The sequence below is a fragment of the Myodes glareolus genome, chromosome 4 (assembly GCF_982192425.1).
Source record: "Myodes glareolus chromosome 4, mMyoGla1.1, whole genome shotgun sequence".
In the NCBI taxonomy this organism is placed as follows: domain Eukaryota; kingdom Metazoa; phylum Chordata; class Mammalia; order Rodentia; family Cricetidae; genus Myodes; species Myodes glareolus.
This window is the reverse complement of record NC_142029.1, coordinates 67,952,231-67,974,656: the sequence shown is the minus strand read 5'-3', so window position 1 is coordinate 67,974,656 and position 22,426 is coordinate 67,952,231. Positions and strand designations below refer to the sequence as shown.

Genomic DNA, 22,426 nt, shown 5'->3' with positions numbered 1-22,426 from the left:
ACATGAAATATTTTCAATGTTATATTATATAACGTTAACATATAAATTATTATTAAATATATCTAAATGGAGTCAGTGGATCATTTATAAAAATGAAAATGCTAAAATCAATAAATTTTGAAGTATTCACTGAAGCTTTACTTAAAAATTAAGTAGCACTAGATGTTTTGGCACAATCCTAATATCTGAGCAATCAGGGTGAATAGGCAAGAGGATTGTGAGTTCTAGGCCAGCCTGGACCACAGGATGAGCCCTTATCTCAAACAAAAAATGGAGGGGGGATAGCAGGACAGTTTACCAAAGAAACATAGGAAGAAAAAAATTAGACCTAACAAATACAATACAAAATTATAACTTGTAAAATCAGCGTAGCTATGTAAACTTAACTACTGATTAAAGAAATTGAACCACTTCTAGGATGTAAAATCTGACAAAATTTATACTTTACTGATATAAGGTATGAAAAGACAAATCACGGCACACAAACATACCTTATTTGGGACTGTGTTTCTTTGTGTATTCTTGCCTCTTCTAAAACTAGGTCTATTGACCAGGATGGCCTTGAACTCACAGAAAACTGTTTGCTGTTAGCATCCATAGGGATGGGATTAAAGACTTGAGCTACCACCACTGTTAGTTTTAAGGCATCTGTACTGGCAGGACCTTGGAGTTCTGATAGGATACATCCTCAGTTGCAGCCACTAAGAGCACCTCGTGTGCACATTTTCTATGTTCCTTTTTAAAAGGTGGGCCTGCCTACCTCACATCTCTCTTTGTCTCTGTCTGTCTGTTTCTCTCTCTCTCTCTCTCTCTCTCTCTCTCTCTCTCTCTCTCTGTCTCTCTCTCTCCCCTCCCTTTCTGCCTGTCTTTGCCCCCCCCCCTCCTTTCTGCTTTCACTTCTCTTCTGCGACTCCTGTCCCCAGAGGCTGGTCCAACTTTCCCCTTCCTGCTTTTTTATGTTCCCTTTTCCCAGTAAAAATTCGCTCCATGTGAACTCTGTCACATGGCATCTTTGTCTTTCATATGGCCGTTTTTAAATTATAACACACCAATTCTTTTCTATTTTTTTTTTTTTACAGAAATCTGCCTCCTTAGTAATGGGATCATAGACTTGAGCTATCACTCCCTGGCTTAAGCAATTCTTTTACTCCTTTAGGATCTTGATGAAGAATATGGCAGCAGGAAACCATTGCACTGTGACTGAGTTTTTCTTGGCTGGGCTCTCAGAGAAACCAGAACTCCAGATGCCCCTCTTCCTCCTCTTCACTGGAGTCTATGTGGTCACTGTAGCAGGAAATCTGGGCATGATCACACTGATTGTTCTCAGTTCTCACCTGCACAACCCCATGTACTATTTCCTCAGCAGTCTGTCCTTCATTGACTTCTGTCAGTCCACAGTTGTTACCCCTAAAATGCTCGTGAGCTTTGTGACAGAGAAGAACCTCATCTCCTTCCCTGGATGCATGACTCAGCTCTATTTCTTTATCATTTTTGGCATTGCAGAGTGTTATACATTAGCTGTAATGGCATATGATCGCTACGTGGCCATCTGTAACCCACTGCTTTACAGTGTAACCATGTCCTATCAGATTTGCAGTTTCCTGATTTTAGGAGTGTATATTTTTGGTGTGCTCAGTGCATCAGTTCACATAGGCTTCCTGACAAAGATTCAGTTCTGCAAATTAGATGAAATCAACCACTATTTCTGTGATATTCTTCCAATCTTGGAACTTGCATGCTCTAATACCTATATAAATGAATTGTTGATTCTTCTTTTTGGTATAGTGAACATCTTTCTCCCAGTCTTGACTATTATCACTTCCTACATCTTCATTATTGACAGTATCCTCTGCCTTCAATCAACTGAGGGGAGGTCCAAAGCCTTCAGCACCTGTAGCTCCCACATCTCTGCTGTTGCTATATATTTTGGTTCCGTTGCATTCATGTACCTACAGCCATCATCAGTGAATTCAATGGACCAAGGGAAAGTGTCATCTGTATTTTATACAACTGTTGTTCCCATGCTGAACCCATTGATCTACAGCCTGAGAAATAAGGATGTCAGTGTTGCCTTGAAGAAAATACTTCAAAGAAAAGCTTTCATGTTTCAAAGGTAATGTGAAGATTATTTATTAGAGGAAAAAGTTATCCACAGACACATAGTTTGAATTTATAGTTATTTTATTCTAGTTGCATGAATTTTACACATTTCCTAGAACATTTTGATAATGTTTACAATTAGAAATTTCAAATTCAATTTTTTTGGCACTTATTATCTCCCTTGTTTCACAGAATAAATGACGTAAACCAATTTTAAGAATGGCATGAATATATATGTCCATAAAGGACAGCCCATCATGCTATATATGTTTTTATTTATGCTTGATAAGCATTACTTTTAAAATTTTAAAGTTTGTACTTAGTTATAAAAAACTTTTATTATTCTTTTCTTTTTGTTTATTTTTAATTCATGTTGGGAATTTCATATGTAAGTACTATAATTACATTGTTTTTCCCATCTCTATACAGTCACTCCCATATTTCATCTTCTCTTTGTAAAATTAATGGCCTCCTTTTCATAAACACACACACACACACATATGATTATCTCTAGAAAGGCTGATTCTGTTCTTAGTCATCAATTATTAAGTATAGCTCTTCTTCTAGAAGTGGAGTCCCCTGAGATTTTCACCTTCTACATTATTGTGCCCTATGCTAGCATTTCTGTCTGTTGTTTAGCAAGCTATATTGTTGAGAATTATGGTGAATTTATTTTGTCAGATATAGAAGACACAATCTTGCCACATCCTTACTTGTCCTCTGACTCTTAGAACTTAGAACATTTTTTCCTTTTCCGCCAAATGTCCCTGAGTCTTAGGTAGAGGGTTTTATTGTAGATGAATTCACTGTGGCTCTTCTCCCCAGCATCAGTTGTTCCTCTATTAGACCATCTGTGGATTTCTGCAATGGTCTCCATATGCTGTAGGAAGAGTTCTACTTACCTGTGGTGAGACGATCAGTACTAAGTATGCAGTTAGAGATTATGCTGGTTTAGGAAAATGTCATTATTAATTCTCCTCTGTCCCATGACTTCATCAGCAACTCATAGGTGACTGTGCTTATATAACCAGGCCTGAGGTTTCCCCCTGTTGAGTGTGTAAGTTCCCACTTAAGTATAACTTCATAATACTGAGTGCTCTCATGCTGTCACTGCCACTACTGCACCTTTAGGGATAGCTTGCCTTGCTGGCTTTTATAGTGGTTTCTAGGTATCGCAGAACTACTGACTGGTAAAAATGACTCTGAGAAGCCATCATACACCTGTAAGAATGATTAAGATCAAAACCACCAAAGACAATTTATGATGGAGAGGGTGTAGAGTAAGGGGAACACCCCTCCATTGCTGGTGGGAATGAAAACTTGTACAATCACTCTGGAAGTCAGTATGGTGGTTTCTCAGAAAATTGGGAATCAGCCTACCTCAGGACACAGTAATACCCCTGTTGGGCATATACTCAAAAATGCTCAATCATACTACTAGGACGTTTGTTCAACTATGTTCCTAGGAACATTATTTGTAAGAGCCAGAACCTGGAAACAACTAGATCCCCCTCTACTGAAGAATGGATAAAGAAAATGTTGCTTAATTAATTACATAATGGAGTACTACTCACTGGTAAGATCCCATTTTTTAAACAAATAAATAGAATTAAACTGTTAATGTTTACTATGTTTTTATTATAGTTGGAGGTTATTTAGGTCATTTCTGTTTCCTAGCTATTGTGAACATTCCCAGCTGCAATGAACATGGCTGATCAATAATCTGTGGTATAGAATGTAAACTTCTAACTTCAGTGAGTGGTATTGCATAGTCAAATGGCAAATTATTTGTTTACTTAACTTATATATTTACAGTTCATTACACCTACTTCCAATGTAGTTTCATCACTTTGCTGTTCCATCAACAGTGAATGAGGGTTGTGTTTTCCCCACATCTTCTCCTGATTTGGTGGTTTTGATATTCTTGAATTTCTTTCAACTTGGTTAAGTTGAAATCACAAAGGTGTGCTTTTGTTGGTAGCGCTTGGCTATTTGTTTCTTTCTCTAAATTGATGGATCTGTCAAGATGGAATGCACCTTTTCATATTCAGCAGGTCAGAGGAGTTCTTATTCCTCAGTTAAACCTCTCAATAAACCTGAAAATTGGCCTGCCAAAGGTGTATTTCCATTGTTATTTTGAATATAATATTTGACAGTAAATATTACATATCAAAACATGGTGGCATTATCCATATCCCATCCTACAACTTTGGAGAAAACCCCTGCTCTACCAGAGGCAATGCTAGTAGGAAGCACCCCAAGGAAGAGTAACTCATATCATGCCAACACTCCTCAGAGCCAATCCAGTTTTCCCCAACAACCTTTCCTCTCCTTGTCACCATATCTTAGTGCATAATTATGGCAGAAGTTTTCTGCTTTGCCAGAGGCCATGCAGGTACGTGGAACCTCAAAGTCTAATATGGTATCCAGAACCCCAGAAACCCCCTCATTTACCAGAAGACTCAACAGTACCCAGAACCCCAGAATCTTAGAGACAACCCTTGCATTCCAAACCCCAAAAGTTATCTAGTTTAACACAAACACAGCAGAGGTTTTCTGTTGGACCAGAGGACTTGCCAGTTACCTGACCCACAGGCCACTCGGGCCAGAAATCTAGAGAGGAATCAGAAACAGTGGGGTAAAACAGCCATCAAACAAAGATAAATTGAGGGATCAGCACCTAAAACTGTAGTTACCATAAACCCAGATTTGTAAATGCCTGCTTAAAAACACAATCAACAACAGCTAAGGCAATAACTATCCAACTACAGCAATCCCTAAATTTTCTAACATTGCCAAAGTGTATGTATAAGCGTATACACACACACACACACACACACACACACACACACAATCACAAGATCCTAAAACCAACTAAATGAAGATCATAGATTATAGTAGTAGGCTGCTTGTTTTGTTTCCCAGCCGCCCAGACTTCAGAAATAACCACACAGAAACCATATTAATTAAATCACTGTTTGGCTTATTATCTCTCACTTCTTCTTGGCTAGCCTTTACATCTTAGTTTAACCCATTTCCATTATTTTATATTTTACCATGAGGCCCGTGGCCTACCAGCAAGGTTCTGGTCTGTCTCCAGGGATGACTCCATGACTTCTCCCAGACTCCACCTCTTTTCTTCCAGAATTCAGTTTAGTTTTCCCTACCTATCTCTACTCTACCCTATCACAGGCCCAAGGCAGTTTCTTTATTAACCAATGGTATGCACAGAATACAGACGGGAATCCCACATCAATTGCAGTACTTAATGAGAAAATGAATAAATTTCTTGAAGAAATCTAGGAGAACACAAGCAAAAAATGAAGGATTAATAAATCCCTAGAGAAAGTCCAAGAAAGCCAAGAAAAAAACAAACAAACAGGTGAAGGAAATGAATAAAACGGTTAAGACCTGAAAACAGAAACAGAAGCAATAAAGAAAATACAAACTCAGGGAATTCTGAAGGTGGGAAATCCAAGTAAATAAACAGGAGCTACAGATGCAAGCATCACCAACAGGCTCTAATACACAAAAGATAGAATCTTAGGCATAGAAGATATGATAGAAGAAACTGATACATTGGTCAAAGAAAATGTTGTATCTAAAACATTACTGACACAAAAATCCAGAAAATCTGAGACACTGTCCAAACCAAACTTAAGAAGAATAGGAATAGAAGAAAGAGAAAAAGAAAAAGAAGAATGCTAGCTTATAGATATATGAGATATTTTAAATAAAATCAAAGAAAATTTTCCTAATCATGCTGTGGGACAATGATATTTTATCCTGTCACTTGTGTATTATTTTTAATAAAACTCTGATTGGCCAGTAGCTAGGCAGGAAGTATAGGTGACCAGACAGGAAGTAGAGGTGGGCAACAATAACAAGAGAATTCTGGGAAGAAGAGTCAGTTTGCAGTCATCACCCAAACAAGGAGGAAGCCAGACACAGAGCAAGCAATGTGTGACTGCCTTGCTGATAAAGGTACCACGTGGCTAACATAGATGAATATTATGGGCTAGTATAAGAGTTAATAAGAAGCCTGAGTTAATAGGTCAATCAGTTTATAATTAATAGACCTCTGTGTGATTCTTTGGGACTTAACAGCGACGGAATCAGGCAGGACAGGAAACCTTGGTCAACATAACCTTAAAAAAAACATAACTATTCAGGTACAAGATGCTAATTAAAACAGTAAATATATAGGACCAAAAAAGAAAGTCTCCCTGCCACATGCAGATTAAAATACTAAACATATGGCAATAAGAAATAAAGTTAAAATGTTCAGTGGAAAAGGCTAAGTAAGGTATAAATGCAGACCTAATAGAATTACAGCTGATTCTCAATAGAGACTCCAAAAGTCTGAAAGGCCTGAGCAGATGTCTCCCAGACTGTATGAGATCACAGATGTCAGGCCAGACTACTATATGCAGCAAAACTTTGATTACCATAAATGGAGAATACAAGATATTTCATAGGAAGGTCAAAAATAAACAGTATTTATCCACAAATCCATCCCTACAGAAGCTACTAGAAAGAAAACTTCGTTCTAAGAAGACAAACTATAACCATGAAAAAAGAAATATATAATCTCACACCATCAAAATCTAAAGGAGAGAAATATATATGCACACACACACACACAAACACATACACACACACTGCCACTACCACCAGCAATAGAATAGCAGAAATTAACAATTATTTATCATTAGTATCTCTCAATACCGATGAACTCAAAAGTTCCCCAATCAAAAGTTACAGGCTAACCAAAAGGATGCAAAATCAAAATACATCCTTTTGCTGCATACAAGAAATTCATCTTAACATCAAAGACAGGTGTTACCTCAGAGTAAGTAAAGCGCTGGAAAAAGATTTTCCAGCAAGAGTTCCAAGAAGCAAGCTGGCGTAGCTAGTCTAATGTCTAACAAAATAAACTTTCAACCAAAATTAATAAGAAGGGAAGAACACTTCATACTCATCATAGGAAAAAATCCACTAAGATGACATCTCAATTCTGAACATCTTTGCCCATTTATAAAAGCAGTCACATTTGTATAAAAAAATTACTAAAGCTTAAAACTCATCAAGCCCCACATATTACCCCCACTGTATTAATCCCTTAGTGATCACTTAGAGCATTAACTCTGATTTGAATTCTAGACTATCTGTGTAATGATTCTATGTGAGAGGGGCCTTGGAGTCTGAACTACTGTGGATGAGAACAAATGGAGGGTGGTGAGCAGGAGACAAATAAGCTACACAGACAAAGCTTAAATGGGGAGTTTTCTTTAGAGGAGAAGAAAAGGGAGAGAAGATACTGACCCCTGGGGACAGGAACAGCAGAAGAGAGACAGAGAGAGAGAGAGAGAGAGAGAGAGAGAGAGAGAGAGAGAGAGAGAGAGAGAGAGAGAGGAAAAGAGAGGGGGGCAGAGAGAAATGGAAAGAGAAAAGTAGGCACAGTTTCACTTTTTATTTTATTTTATTTTTTATTGATTTTATTGAGCTATACATTTTTCTCTGCTCCCCTCCCATCCTCTCCCCTCCCCTTCAATCCTCTCCCATGGTTCCCATGCTCTCAATTTACTCTGGAGATCCTGTCTTTTTCTACTTCTCATGTAGATTAGATTCACATATGCCTCTTTTAGCGTCCTCATTGCTGTCTAAGTTCTCTGGGATTGTGATTTGCAGACTGGTTTCTTTGCTTTATGTCTACAAATCATTTATAAGTGTTTATCATATGATGTTTGTCTTTCTAGTCTGGGTTACCTCACTAAAAATGATGCTTTCTAGATCTATCCATTAGCCTTCAAATTTAAAGATGTCATTTTTTTTCTGCTGTGTATTACTCCAATGTGTAAATGTACCACCTTTTCCTTATCCACTATTTGGTCGAGTGGCATTTAAGTTGTTTCCAGGTTCTGGCTATGACAAATAATGCTGCTATGAACATAGTTGATCACATGTCCTTGCGATATGATTGAGCGTTGTTTGGGTGTATACCCAAAAGTGGTGTTACTGGGTCTTGAGGAAGGTTGTTCCCTAATTTTCTGAGAAATGGCCATACTGATATCCAAAGGGGCTGTGCCAGCTTGCACTCCCACCAGCAATGCAGGAGTGTGCCCTTTACCACACAATCTCTCCAGCATAAGTTGTCATCAGTGTTTTTGATCTTGGCCATTCTTATAGATGTAAAATGGACTCTCAGAATTGTTTTGTTTTGCATTTCTCTGATGTCTAAGAATGTTGAGATTTCCTTAAGTATCTTTCAGCCATTTTAGATTCCTCTGTTGAGAGTTTTCTGTTTAGGGCTGTACTGCATTTTTTATTGGATTATTTGTTCTTTTGATGACCAATTTTTTGAGTTCTTTGTATATTTTGGAGATCAGTCCTCTCAAAAGGAGATCAAGGGGATACAAATTGGAAAAGAAGAAATTAAGCTCTCACTATTTGTTGATGATATGATACTTTACATAAGTGACCACAAAAATTCTACCAAGGAACTTGTACAACTCATAAATACTTTCAGGAATGCAGCAGGATAAAAGATTAACTAAAAAAAAAATCAGTAGCCCTCTTTTTCACAGATGATAAATGGACTGAGAAAGAAATCAGAGAAACATAGCTTTTCACAATAGCCACAAATAGCATAAAGTATTTTGGAGTAACTCCAACCAAACAAGTGGAAGAAATGTATGACAAGAACTTTAAATCTTTGAGGAAAGAAATTGAAGGAGACACCAGGAAATGTAAAGATCTTCATCCTGGGTAGGTAGAATTAACATAGTAAAAATGACAATCTTATCAAAAGTAATCTACAGAGTCAATGCCCAGCAAAATCCCAGCAAAATTCTTCACTGACCTCGAATGAATGGCACTCAACTACATACAAAAAAATCAAAAAACCCAGGATAGCCAAAACAATTCTGTACAATTAAAGAACTTCTGGAGGCATCACAGTTCCCAGTTTCAAACTCTACTGCAAAGGTACAGTTCTGAAAATAGCCTGGTATTGACATAAAAGCAGATAGGAGAACCAATGGAACCAAATTGAAGACCCAGATATTAATCCACACACCTACAAACATCTGATTTTTGACAAAGAAACAAAAAATGTACAATGGAAAAAGAAAGCATATTTAACAAATGGTGTTTACATAATTGGATACCAACAAGAGTGAAAATAGACCCATATCTATCACCATTCACAAAACTTAAATCCAAATGGATCAAAGACCTCAACATAAAGCCCCCCACACTGAACCTTATAGAAGAGAAAGTGGGAAATACAGTTGAATGCATTGGCACAAGAGACCACATCCTAAATATAATCCCAGTAGCACAGACACTGAGAGAAACAATTAATAAATGGGTCCTCCAGAAACTGAAAAGCTTCTGTAAATCAAAGGACACAGTAAACAAGACAAAATGGCAGCCTACAGAATGGGAGGTTCACTTTTTAAAGAGATAAGATTCTTCATGCCTTGAAAGCAGGAAATAATGCAGGGCATGACATCCCCTGTCAGTTCCTCAAGGGGCAGGGCCAGATGTTAACATTCCTCTCTTCTTTATTTATTAAGAAAGATGAAGAGTTAGGTGTGGCAGATTAGGGAAATGAGGGCATTGAGTTTCCCAGAATACTTCCTATTGATCTGGGTGACCTGGATACCTGGGAATGCTGGGATGCTGGCTATGTCCTAGGGTAGTTAACAGTTTTACTTCACTCTCCAGGCTCTATGGAACCTTGTCTGGTGCCTCCTGTACCTGACAAGATGTTGGTAGAGCAGAGGACAAGGTTAGTTTAAGGAAAAAATTTCTTCTTATGTCCTGCTAATTGAGGGAGTTGGTATCAAGACCAGGGAAAGTAGGTGGGGGTTTAGGCTGTTGGCTGACCGTATTTATCTGGAATGTGTGATCTATTCAAAGTGAATCCAAGTTGACTTCCTGAAACTTACAAAATCTTTTGAGTTTGCGAAAATGCCGGGAGTCACGTTTTTGTGGTGACTCCTGCCGTGATCCTAGCAGCAGTGGGTTCCTACATTCCAGGGTAGGGGCGTGAGGATTAGAAAAGTAAGGTAGGAGAAACAGAGATAAGAAAGAAACACAGATACATAGGTAGTAACAGGATGACAATTCAGTGAATACTGAGTGCTGAATTCTGACTTCTGAGCCCACCTGCCTTTATTTTTCTATACACTTTTATACCCCAATACAAAAGGGTGGAAGAAGGCAAAGACTGTCTTATTTTTACTTTTTTATTTAAAATTTCCACCTCCTCCCATGTCCCTTCCCCTCCACCCACTCCCCATCCCCCTCCCTCTCTAGTCCAAAGAGCAGTCAGGGTTCCCTGCCCTGTGGGAAGTTCAAGGTCTTACCCCCTCCATCCAGGTCTAGGAAGGTGAGCATCCAAACAGACTAGGCTCCCACAAAGCCAGTACATTCAGTAGAATCAAAACTCATTGTCCTTGGCTTCTAAGTCAGCTCTCATTGTCAGCCACATTCAGAGAGTCCGGTTTGATCACATGCTCCATTAGTTCCAGTCCAGCTGGCCTTGGTGAGCTCCCATTAGATCTGCCCCGCTGTCTCAGTGGGTGAACGCACCCCTCGCAGTCCTAACTACTTTGCTCATGTTCTCCCTCCTTCTGCTCCTCCTTTGGTCCTTGGGAGCTCAGTCCAGTGCTCCAATGTGGGTCAATGTCTCTATCTCCCTCCATCGCCAGTAGAAGGTTCTATGGTGATATGCAAGATATTCATCAGTGTGGCTATAGGATAGAGCCAGTTCAGGCGCCCTCTTCTCAGCTGCCCAAGGAACAAGCTGGGGACATCTCCTTGGACACCTGGGAACCCCTGTAGAGTCAAGTCTCTTGCCAACACTACAATAGCTCTCTTGATTAAAATATATACTTCCCTACTCCCATATCCACCCTTCCTCCATCCCAAAAGTCCCATTCCCCAAAGCTCTTCCCATCCTCCCCTTCTCACTTCTCTCTCCACCTCTCCCCTTACCCCCATCTCACCCCTACGCCCAATCTCCCAATTTTTACCTGGCAATCTTGTCTACTTCCAATATCCAGGACGATAACTATATGTTTTTCTTTGGGTTCACCTTATTTAGCTTCTCTAGGATCTTGAATTATAGGCTCAATGTTCTTTAATTATGGCTAGAATCCACTGATGAGTAAGTACATATCATATTCATCTTTTTGGGTCTTGGTTACCTCACTAACGATAGTGCTTTCTATTTCCATCCATTTGCTTGCAAAATTCACGATGTCATTGTTTTTTACCGCTGAGTAGTGTAAGGCGGGTGGGTGGTGATGCAGACCCCGTGGTGTGGAATGATCGCCACAGAGTAGTACTCTAATGTGTATGTATATTCCACACTTTCTATATCCATTCTTCCATCGAGGGGCATCTAGGTTGTTTCCAGGTTCTGGCTATTACAAATAATGCTGCTATGAACATAGCTGAACAAATGCTTTTGTAGTATGATAGGGCATCTCTTGGGTATATTCCCAAGAGTGGTATTGCTGGATCATGGGGTAGGTTGATCCTGAATTTCCTGAGAAACCGCCACACTGATTTTCAAAGTTGTTGCACAAGTCTGCCTTCCCATCAGCAATGGATAAGTGTTCCCGTTACTACACATTCTCTCTAGCAAAGGATATAATTGGTGTTTTTGATTTTAGCTCATTCTGACAGGTGTAAGATGGTATCTCAAAGTTGTTTTGATTTGCATTTCCCTGATTGCTAAGGAGGTTGAGCATGACCTTAAGTGTCTTTTGGCCATTCGAACTTCTGTTGAGAATTCTCTTTTCAGTTCAGTGCCCCATTTTTTAATTGGGTTAATTAGCATTTTAAAGTCTAGTTTCATGAGTTCTTTGTATATTTTGGAGATCAGACCTTTGTCTGATGAGGGGTTGGTGAAGATCTTCTCCCAATCAATAGGTTCCCTTTTGGTCTTAATGACAGTGTCCTTTGCTTTACAAAAGCTTCTCAGTTTTAGGAGGTCCCATTTATTCATTGATTCTCTTATTGTCTGTGCTACTGGGGTAATACTTAGGAAGTGGTCTCCTGTGCCCATGTCTTGTAGACTACTTCCCACTTTCTCTTCTATCTGGTTCAAAGTGGTCAGATTAATGTTGAGGTCTTTAATACATTTGGACTTGAGTTTTGTGCATGGTGATAGATATGGATTTGTTTTCATTCTTCTACAGGTTGACATCCAGTTATGCCAGCACCACTTGTTAAAGATGCTTTCTTTCTTCCACTGTATAATTTTAGCTCCTTTGTCGAAAATCAGGTATTCATAGGTTTGCGGCTTAATATCTGGGTCTTCGATTCGATTCCATTGCTCAACATCTCTGTTTTTATGCCAATACCAAGGTGTTTTCCATGCTGTAGCTCTGTAATAGAGTTTGAAGTCAGGGATGGTAATGCCTCTGGAAGTACTTTTATTGTATAGGATTGTTTTGACTATCCTGGGTTTTTTGCTTTTCCATATAAAGTTGATTATTGTTCTCTCAAGGTCTGTGAAGAATTTTGTTGGGATTTTGATGGGAATTGCATTGAATCTAGAGATTGCTTTTGGTAGAATTGCCAGTTTTGCTATGTTGATCTTCCCAATCCAAGAGCATGGGAGATCCTTTCATTTTCTGGTATCTTGTTCAATTTCTTTCTTCCAACACTTAATGTTCTCGTCAAATAATTCTTTCACTTCCTTAGTTAGAGTTACCCCAAGATACTTTATGCTATTTGTGGCTATTGTGAAAGGTGATGTTTCTCTGATTTCCCTCTCTGCTTCTTTGTTCTTTGTGTATTGGAGGGCAACAGATTTTTTGGAGTTGATCTTGTATCCTGCCACATTACTAAAGGTGCGTATCAGGTGTTGGAGTTCTTTGGTAGAGTTTTTGGGGTCGCTTATGTACACTATCATATCATCTGCAAATAATAAAAGTTTGACTTCTATCTTTTTGATTCGAATCCCCTTGATTCTTATTGCTATTCTTGCTGTCTTATTGCTATTGCTAGAAGTTCAAGCACTATATTGAAGAGGCATGGAGAAAGTGGACAGCCTTGTCTTGTTCCTGATTTTGTTGGGATGGCTTTGAGTTTCTCTCCATGTAATTTAATGTTAGCTGTCAGCATGCTGTATATTGCTTTTATTATATCTAGGTATGAACCTTGTATTCCTAATCTCTCCAAGACCTTTACATAAAGGTCTGTTGAATTTTGTCAAATGCTTTTTCTGCATCTAATGAAATGATCATATGTTTTTTACCTTCAGTTTATTTATATGATGGATTACATTGATAGATTCTCATATGTTGAACCAGGCCTGCATCTCTGGGATAAAGCCTACTTGAACATAATGGATAGTTTTTTTTATTGTGTTCTTGGATTCTGTCTGCCAGGATTTTATTGAGAATTTTTGAATCGATGTTCATGAGTGAGATTGGTCTGTAATTCTCTTTCTTGGTTGGGTCTTTGTGTGGTTTTGGAATCAGGGTGACTGTAGCTTCATAAAAAAGAGTTAGGCAATGACTCTTCTGATTCTATCATGTGAAACACATTAAGGAGTATAGGCATCAGCTCTTCTTGAAAGTTCTGGTAAAATTCTGCATTAAAACCATCAGGTCCTGGGCTTTTTTTGGTTGGGAGGTTTTTTATGACAGCTTCTATTTCCTCATGCCTTATAGGTCTATTTAAATTGCTCACCTGATCTTGATTTAATTTTGGAAAACGGTACTTATCTATAAACAAGTCCATTTCTTTCACATTTTCCAACTTTGTGGCACATAAGCTTTTGCAGGAAGATCTAATGATTCTCTAGGTAAACAAACAGAGACTTCAGAAACAAGCATAACCAATAGAATACAAGAGATAGAAGAACGAATCTCAGACTCTGAAGACACCATAGAGAAAATAAACAAAGGAACTCCGGCCCGATTGCACTCACCACCCTTTCCCAGCCCCAAAACAGGCTGCAAATGATTGTTTTAATATGATACAAAGGGCAACCAGAATAGTTACCTGCCTGAATATTTGAGGCGTCAAGCAACTATATCCTGAATTAAGCATTCTGCTTTTTTTTTTAAAAGATTTTAAAGATTATATGTATGCAGTGTTCTGCCTTCAGGCCAGAAGAGAGTACCAGGTCTCATTCCAAATGGTTGTGAGCCAACATGTCGTTGCTGGATATTGAACTCAGGACCTCTGGACAGTGCTCTTAACCTCTGAACCACCTTTCCAGTCCAAGCATTCTGTTCTTTAGGCAGTGAAAACACCTTGGACCAAGCATCCTGAATGCAGTCACTCCCTAGGCCAAATCTCCTATTTTAACAGAAGTAGCAGAAGTATGCTTGATTTCTCTGACCTTTGGTCAGGGTGAAGGAGAACTACCTATATGGTTCCTCTTTATGTCAAAACATCAAATAACCACACCTTAGGTTAAAATGTGTCGTCACACTTGTTAATAACTTTGAGCTAGCAAAATAAACTCAAACTCTCTGACTTTCAGAAAACATAGAATAGGCTCACATTTTTGGGGTCACCACAAGAAAGCATAAGTTTTACACACATTAGAAAGGCAATATACCCATGTCAGAAGAATGACAATGCTTTGCATAATGAAAAGTCTCTTTGAGGTCTTTAGTAAAAAAAAAAACCAGCCAAATAGAATTTGAAGTCTTGAGCTTATGGCTATGATGATAGCGGTATAGAATGATGTTTAGTATTCTATCAGAATTGAATTAATAGCTTATTAGAACTCTGTTGATTAATGTTAGGACTACAGACCCTTGGAGTCCTAATACAATAGTTGCACAATGAGTGAGAGAAACCTGGAACATGTTTTATTCTCTCAAATGTCTCAAATCACATGCCTTTGTCATCTCCTAACCTTCTGAATCTCAAACCTTCTTAACTTGCCTTTACACACCTTAAGTGAGATTTTTTTTTATTAAATCCTTTTCATTTTAATTGTTTGGATAGGAATGTGCTATACATGTTTCCCCACTCTCCTTCCATCATTTCTCCTCCCCTTCAATCCTTCCCCCTGCCCTATATACTTCCAGTTTACTCAGGAGATGACTTTCTTGTATGCTGAAACATTCTTTTCCTTAGACCTTTGTAACTTGCATTTGCATACCTTGCAACATCTTCTTAGACCCTAAACCTTCTTAGATCTTCACATCTTAAGCTTTGCATATTAAAATACCTTTTATTTAAACAAGGGAAAGGTAAGAAGTTATACTGAAACCTGTTTTGTGACTTTATCTATTTTCTGGTACTGGTAATAGGTAAATTGTGTCTAGACTTAGTATAGGCTCTAAGAGAGTGAGACCTGTGACCTGAACTTTACACAGAAAACAGAGAAGAGAGTTAAAGCCTTGGTTCCTGCTGTCAACATGGCAAAGCTATTAGTTGTCAAACAGCATCATAGTTCTTGAGAAGGATACATTTTATCTGAGCTAATAATTAAAAATGACAGATAATTATTGGACTGACTACCTAGATAGGTACTTCCGTGCCTTCCATGGTTTGCAAGTCTTACAGCAACATCTGTCTTCTGGCTTGTAGAGGTAGGCTGCAAGGCTTCAGAAGATTCCACAGGCTTCTATAGAATAAGGACTTGTGGAGGAACAACCTACCTTTAGCCTTAGGCCATGTGAGGCAGTTGATTCCAGTGTCCCCTCGTCCATTATCTGAACAGGATCTTAACAGCAGTTGAAGTGAAAAGCAGTGTTGATCAGGGGTTAGTTAGTGCTGCCATTTATGAAGCAAGTTCTGGGTAGAGGTTTTTCTGTTTCCAGTCATCATCTTTGGAGGAAATAGGAGTGGTACCAGGAGCTGACCTGTCTCTCTATTACAAAAAGGCTTTTTTAAATTAAACATTTTAAATATCTTATTCTCCAGGTCTCTGTGCATTTGAGGACTGCCTATTGGAAAGATATGAGTTATGACTATGATTACATTAGTGTAGGATCTTCCTGGAGAGCTGTATTCAATCTAAGAGGTTGTGCAGGAATGTCTTACTCAAGTCCTCTAGCTTGACTTTAACTGATTTTAACTTAGAAGGACAGATTTATGTTTGCAAAGGACAAAGAAGTAAAGAAAAAAAACTCTTTTGCAATAGAAGCTTAACACTAAAAACTGCTAATAGTGAAAAGAAGCTTACAGGAAGAACTGGGTAGTATAAATCTCTAGGTTAGCTTTGGTAATCTGTAAAATATCTTTATATACTTACTTTTTATTATTAAATGGAATGTATTTTAAAGCAAAATTAAATCACACATATAGATCTGTTTTAACAGATCTAATCATATTTTTATCATCATTTAAAAGTACATACCAATTGAAAAATACTTGATACTTGTGTTTCTTTTCCTAGCAGAAGATACAATAGACTGAGTTCATTTGGACTAAAACATTTTTAAAACAAAATCATATGGACATATGTGCACAGTTGAATTTAAGCTGCATACACATACACACATGCACATAAAGAGTTAAAGCTAGCTTATATTCACACATATAGGGTTAAGTCAAATGTCACATGCATATACACACAAATATATTAAACAGGAGTTGAGTAAAATAAGAAGAAAAGAAAAACCTTTATGTGATGAGTGAGATAAACTTCCATCTCTATCTGTAATGGCCACATTGCAGACTCAGATGCTGCTTACTGAATGAAAGGCAAAGGAGATTTGTTACAGGCAGGTAGGGTCCCTGTTTGAAATGAACACCTCAGAGGTCTTTGCCAAGGAGTACCATCAAACAAATAAGCCACATGAAACAGTCAGTGTAAGAGGTTTTTAAAAAAGTAATGCTAATGACATAATGGCTGTTGGTGACAGGTGATGGCATAAGTGCTCTGGCTGTAGGAGCAGGCTGTTCCTGGCACCACTTGGTTAAGAGCAGAACCACATGAGTCTGCAGCTCCTCCCTGCCCCAGTAGGCACCAGGAGCTGAGTGGCGCATTGGTGACTGGTCACATGGCCACCCTTTATAAAGATGGGTATTAAGATACCTGACCTGGAAACCCTCCTATTGCCTGTGACCTCAGAGGAACTCTGAAACACAGGCTGCAACTGCACAGAGAGGACCAAGAGGCTGCAACTACACAGAGAGATTCAAAAGAGGAACTCGGAAGCACATACTACAACTGCACAGGGTGGACCAAGATAGTGGACTAAGTGAGCAGGTCAAGAAAGACCTCAGCAGCTCTTGAGACGAAGATAGCAACAGTTCAGAGAAGACCAAGAACAGTAACCAAAGACATAGGCAGTAACTGCAAGAATTGGACCAAGACAGAAAGACACTGCTGGCATCAATTGGGAGAAAAGATGAGTAAGAGCAAATGCAAGAATTTATTTAACATCCTGAAAAGCAAAATGGTAACATCAGAACCCAGTTGTCATATGACAAGGAGACTTTATTATTCTAACCCAGAAGAAACAGAAGAAAATTATTTTAAATGTAACTTTATGAGGATGATGGAGACTTTAAAGAGGAAATGAAAGACATCATTAAAGAAATGGAGAAAAAGACAAACAAAAAATTAAAGAATCAATAAATTTCTTAAAGAAAATCAAGAAAAAAACCAATAAAACAGGTGAAGTAAACAGTTCAAACAGTTCAAGACTTGAAAATTGAAATAGAGGCAATAAAGAAAACAAAAACCAAGGGAATTCTGAAAATGGAAAATCTGGGTAAATGAATGGAACTACAGATGCAAGGATAATCAACAGAATAGAAGAGATGGAAGAGAGAATCTCAGGTGTTGAAGATACTATAGAGGAACTGGATTCATGAGCCAAATAAAATGTTAAATCTAACAAATTCTTGACACTAAACATCTAGGACATCTGGGACATAAAACAAAATCAAACCTAAGAATAGTAGGATTAGAAGAAGGAGAACTGTAGCTCAAAGGCAAAGAAAATATATTCAACAAAAATTATAAAAGAAAACTTTTTAACCTAAAGAATGATATACCTATGAAGGTACAAGGAGCTTACAGAACACCAAATAGACTGAATCCAACAAAAAATTTTCCTCACCATGTAATAATCAATACGCAAAACATACAGAATAAAGAATATTAAGAGCTGCAAAGGAAAAAGGTCAACTAACATGTAAAGAAAATCATATCAGAATTATACCCAATTTCTCAACAGAAACCATGAAAACCAGTCGGACCTGGACAGATGTACTACAGACACTAAGAGACCACTGATTCAAGCCCAGACTACTATACCCAGCAAATCTTTCAAATGCCATAGATGGAGAACACAAGATATTGTATGACAAAAAAACAGATGTAAACAATACATATCTACAAACTTAGTCCTACTGAAAGTACTAGAAGGAAAATCCCAAACCAAAAAAGCTATCTGCACCCACAAAAACACAGGCAACTGATAATGCATCACCAGCATACCCCAAAGAAGTGAAACACACAACTACAACTACTGAAAAATACCTGGAATTAACAATAACTGGTCATTAATATTTCTTATTATCGATGGACTTAATTCACCTATAAAAAGACACAGACTAAGAGAATGGATACAAAATAAAGATCCAACCTTCTGCTGTATACAAGAAACATACATCAACCTCAAAGACAGACATTACCTCAGAGTAAAGGGATGGGGAAAAGATTTTCCAATCAAATGAATCTAAAAAACAAGAGAGTGTAAATATCCTAATATCTAACTTAATAGACTTCAAACTAAGATCAATCAGAAGTGAAGAAGTACAATGTATACACATCACAGGAACAATTCATTAAGATGTAGTCTCAGTCTTGAATATCTGTGCCACTAATACAAGAACCACCACATATGTAAAAGAAACATTGCTAAAAACTTAAATCACACATCAAACCACATACACTAATAGTAGGAGACTTCAATACTCCTCTCTCACCAATGGACAGGTCAACAAGACAGAAACTTAACAGAAAAATAAGAGAACAGATGTAATGAATCAAATGGACTTAGCAGACATCTCTAGAACATTTCACCCAAACAGAAAAGAATATATCTTCTTCTCAGTACCTCGTGGAACTTTCTCTAAAATTGATCACATGCTCTGTAACAAAGCAAACCTTCACAGATCCAAAATATTGGAGTAACTCCCTGCTTCTTATTGGATCTCCATGAATTAAAGTTAGAATTTAACATTACTACTCTTAGAATGCCTATATACTCATTGAAACTGAACACACTATGAAAGCAGTAATAAGAGGAAAGTTCGTAGCACTCTGTTTCCACATTAAAAAAAATGAAAAAAAGCTCACATTGGTGACTTAACAGCACACCTGAAAGCTTTAGAACAAAAATAAGCAAACTCACCCAGGAGGAGTGGAAGACAGGAAACAATCAAATTGAGGGCTGAAATCCACAAAATAGAAACCAAGAAAACAATACAAAGAATCAATGAAACAAAGAGCTGGTTCTTCGAGAAAATCAACAAGATAGACAAACCATTATCCAAACTAATCAAATGACCGAGAGAGAACAACCAAATTAACAAAATCAGAAATGAAAAGGGGGACATAACAACAGACACTGAGGAAATCCAGAGAATCATTAGGTCATACTACAAAAACCTGTACTCCACAAAATTGAAAGATGTAAAAGAAATGGACAGTTGTCTTTATGAATACCACATACCAAAATTAAATCAATACCAGGTGATAAATTAGAATGGACCTATAACATGCAAAGAAATGTTATCAAAATCCTTTCAACTAAAACAGCCCAGGGTCTTATGGTTTCAGTGCAGAATTCTACCAGAACTTCAAAAAAGAACTAATACATATACTCCTCAAAATGTTCCACATAACAGAAACAAAAGGAACATTGCCAAACTCATTTTATGAAGCTACTGTTACCATGATACTGAAACTACACAAAAACTCTACCAATACAGAGATTTACAGACCAATCTTCCTCAACAATGATGCAAAAATACTCAATAAAATCCTGAAAACTGAATCAAAAAATACATCCAAAAAATCATACACCATGGTCAAATCAACTTTATCTCAAACATACATGAATGGTTCAGCATACAAAAATCTATCAATGTAATCTACCATATAAATAAATTGAAAGTAAAAATCGTATGATCATCTCATTAAATGCTGAAAAAGAATTTGACAAAATCCAACACTCCTTCATGATAAAGGTCTTGGAGAGGTCAGGGATGTAAGGAACATATCTAAACATAATAAAAGCAATGTACAACAAGCCAACAGTCACCATCAAATTAAACTCAGAATAACTCGAAGCGATTACACTAAAATCAGGAAAAAGATAAGACTATTCACTCTCTTCATGTCTATTCAACATATTCTTGAAGTTCTAGCTAGAAAAATAAGACAATAAAAGGAGATCAAGGGGATACAAATTGGAAAGGAATAAGTTAAACTTTCGTTATTTGCAGATAATGTGACAGTATACATAAGTGACCCCTAAAACTCTACTATGGAGCTTCTACAGCTGATAAATACCTTCAGTAATGTGGCAGGATACAAGGTCAACTTAAAAAAATCAGTAGCACTCCTACATACAAATGATAAAGAAACTGAGAAAGAAATCAGAGAAGCACTACCCTTCACAATAGATAGCCACAAATAACATAAAATATTTTGAGGGAATACTAACTAAAGAAGTTAAAGGCCTGTTCAACATGAATTTTAAGTGTCTGAATAAGATACCATAAGATGAAAAGATCTTCCATGCTCTTGGATAGGTAGTTTCAACATAATAAAAAAGGGAATCCTACCAAAATCAATCTATAGATTCAATACAATCCTCATCAAAATCGAACACAATTCTTTATAGACCTTGAAAGAGCAATAATCAACTTCATATGGAAAAGCAAAAAGCTCAGAATAGCCAAAGCAATCCTGTACAATAATGGAACTTCTAGAGGCATCACCATACCAGATATCAAGCTCTATTATAGAGCTACAGTAATGAAAACATCTTGGTATTGGCATAACAACAGGTTGACTAATGGAATGAAATGAAAGATCCAAATATTAACCCCCACATTAATAAACACCCAATTTTTGACAAAGAAGCTAAAATTATACAGTGGAAAAAGGAAAATATCTTCCACAAATAGTGCTGGCATAACTGGATATCAACTTGTAAAAAAATGAAAATAGATCCCATGCACAAAACTCAATTCCAAATGGATTAAAGACTTCAATATAAATCTGGCCACACTGAACCTGATAGTAGAGAAAGTGGAAAACATCCTTCAATGTATGGGCACTGGAGACCACTTCCTAAATATAATACCAATAGCACAGACCCTGAGAGCAACAATAAATAAATGGGACCATCTGAATCTTAGAAGTTTTTGTAAATCAAAGGACACAATCAATAAGACAAAAAAAAAACCTACTGAATGGGAAAATATCTTCACCAGTCCCACATCAGACAGAAGACTGATCTCCAAATTATTTAAAGAATTCAAGAAATTAGACAAATGAAATCCTGAATAATCCAACTAAAAATGGGGTACAGAATTAAACAGAAAATTCTCAACAGAAGAATCTCAAACGGTCAATAGATACTTAAGAAAATGCTCAACATCCTTAACCATCAGGGGCGTGCATATCACAGTGACTCTGAGATAGCATCTTATACCTGTCAGGGTGGCTAAGATCAAAAACAACAATAACAGCTTATGCTAGATAGGATGTGAAGTAAGTGAAGCAATATTCCATTGATGATGGCAATGGAAACTTGTACAACCATTCTGGAAATCAGTATGGAGGTTTCTCAGAAAATTGAGAACCAACCTACCCCAGAACCCAACAATACTACTCTTGGTCATATATCCAAAGGATACCCAATCATACTACAAGGATATTTATTCAACTACGTTCATAGAAGCATTATTTGTAAGAGCCAGAACCTGGAAACAACTTTGATGTCCCTCAACTGGAAAACGGATAAAGAAAATGTGGTACATTTATACAATGGAGTACTACTCAGGGTTAACAAACAATGACATCTTGAAATTTGCGTGTAAATAGATGGAACTAGAGAAATTTATCCTGAATGAGGTAACCCAAAACCAGAAAGAAGAGCATGGTATGTTCTTACTCATAGGTGGATACTAGTCATAAATCAAAGGTAAGGAATCCACAAAGATGACCCCACCTACAACTCTAAGCAATAGTGGAGAGGGTGCCTGAACTTGCCTTGCCTCTTAACCATACTATCTTAAATGTCACTATAGAACTTATGGAAGCAGAGGCAGAGATCCACATCAGAGGACTGGGCTGAGC

The 22,426-nt window shown here is 37.5% G+C and overlaps 1 protein-coding gene across 1 annotated transcript; it reads left to right on the top strand.

Annotated features, from left to right (window-relative positions):
* The first annotated feature begins 1,163 nt into the window (after positions 1 to 1,163).
* On the top strand, positions 1,164 to 2,117 carry LOC125388837 (olfactory receptor 8G18-like). Its single transcript, XM_048417171.1, has one exon. The coding sequence runs from the start codon at positions 1,164 to 1,166 to the stop codon at positions 2,115 to 2,117; it is 954 nt and encodes a 317-aa protein (XP_048273128.1).
* Positions 2,118 to 22,426: the final 20,309 nt, after the last annotated feature.

Coding starts and splice junctions, on each gene's coding strand:
- LOC125388837 (XM_048417171.1), top strand. CDS start 1,164: ATGAAGAATATGGCAGCAGGAAACCATTGCACTGTGACTGAGTTTTTC.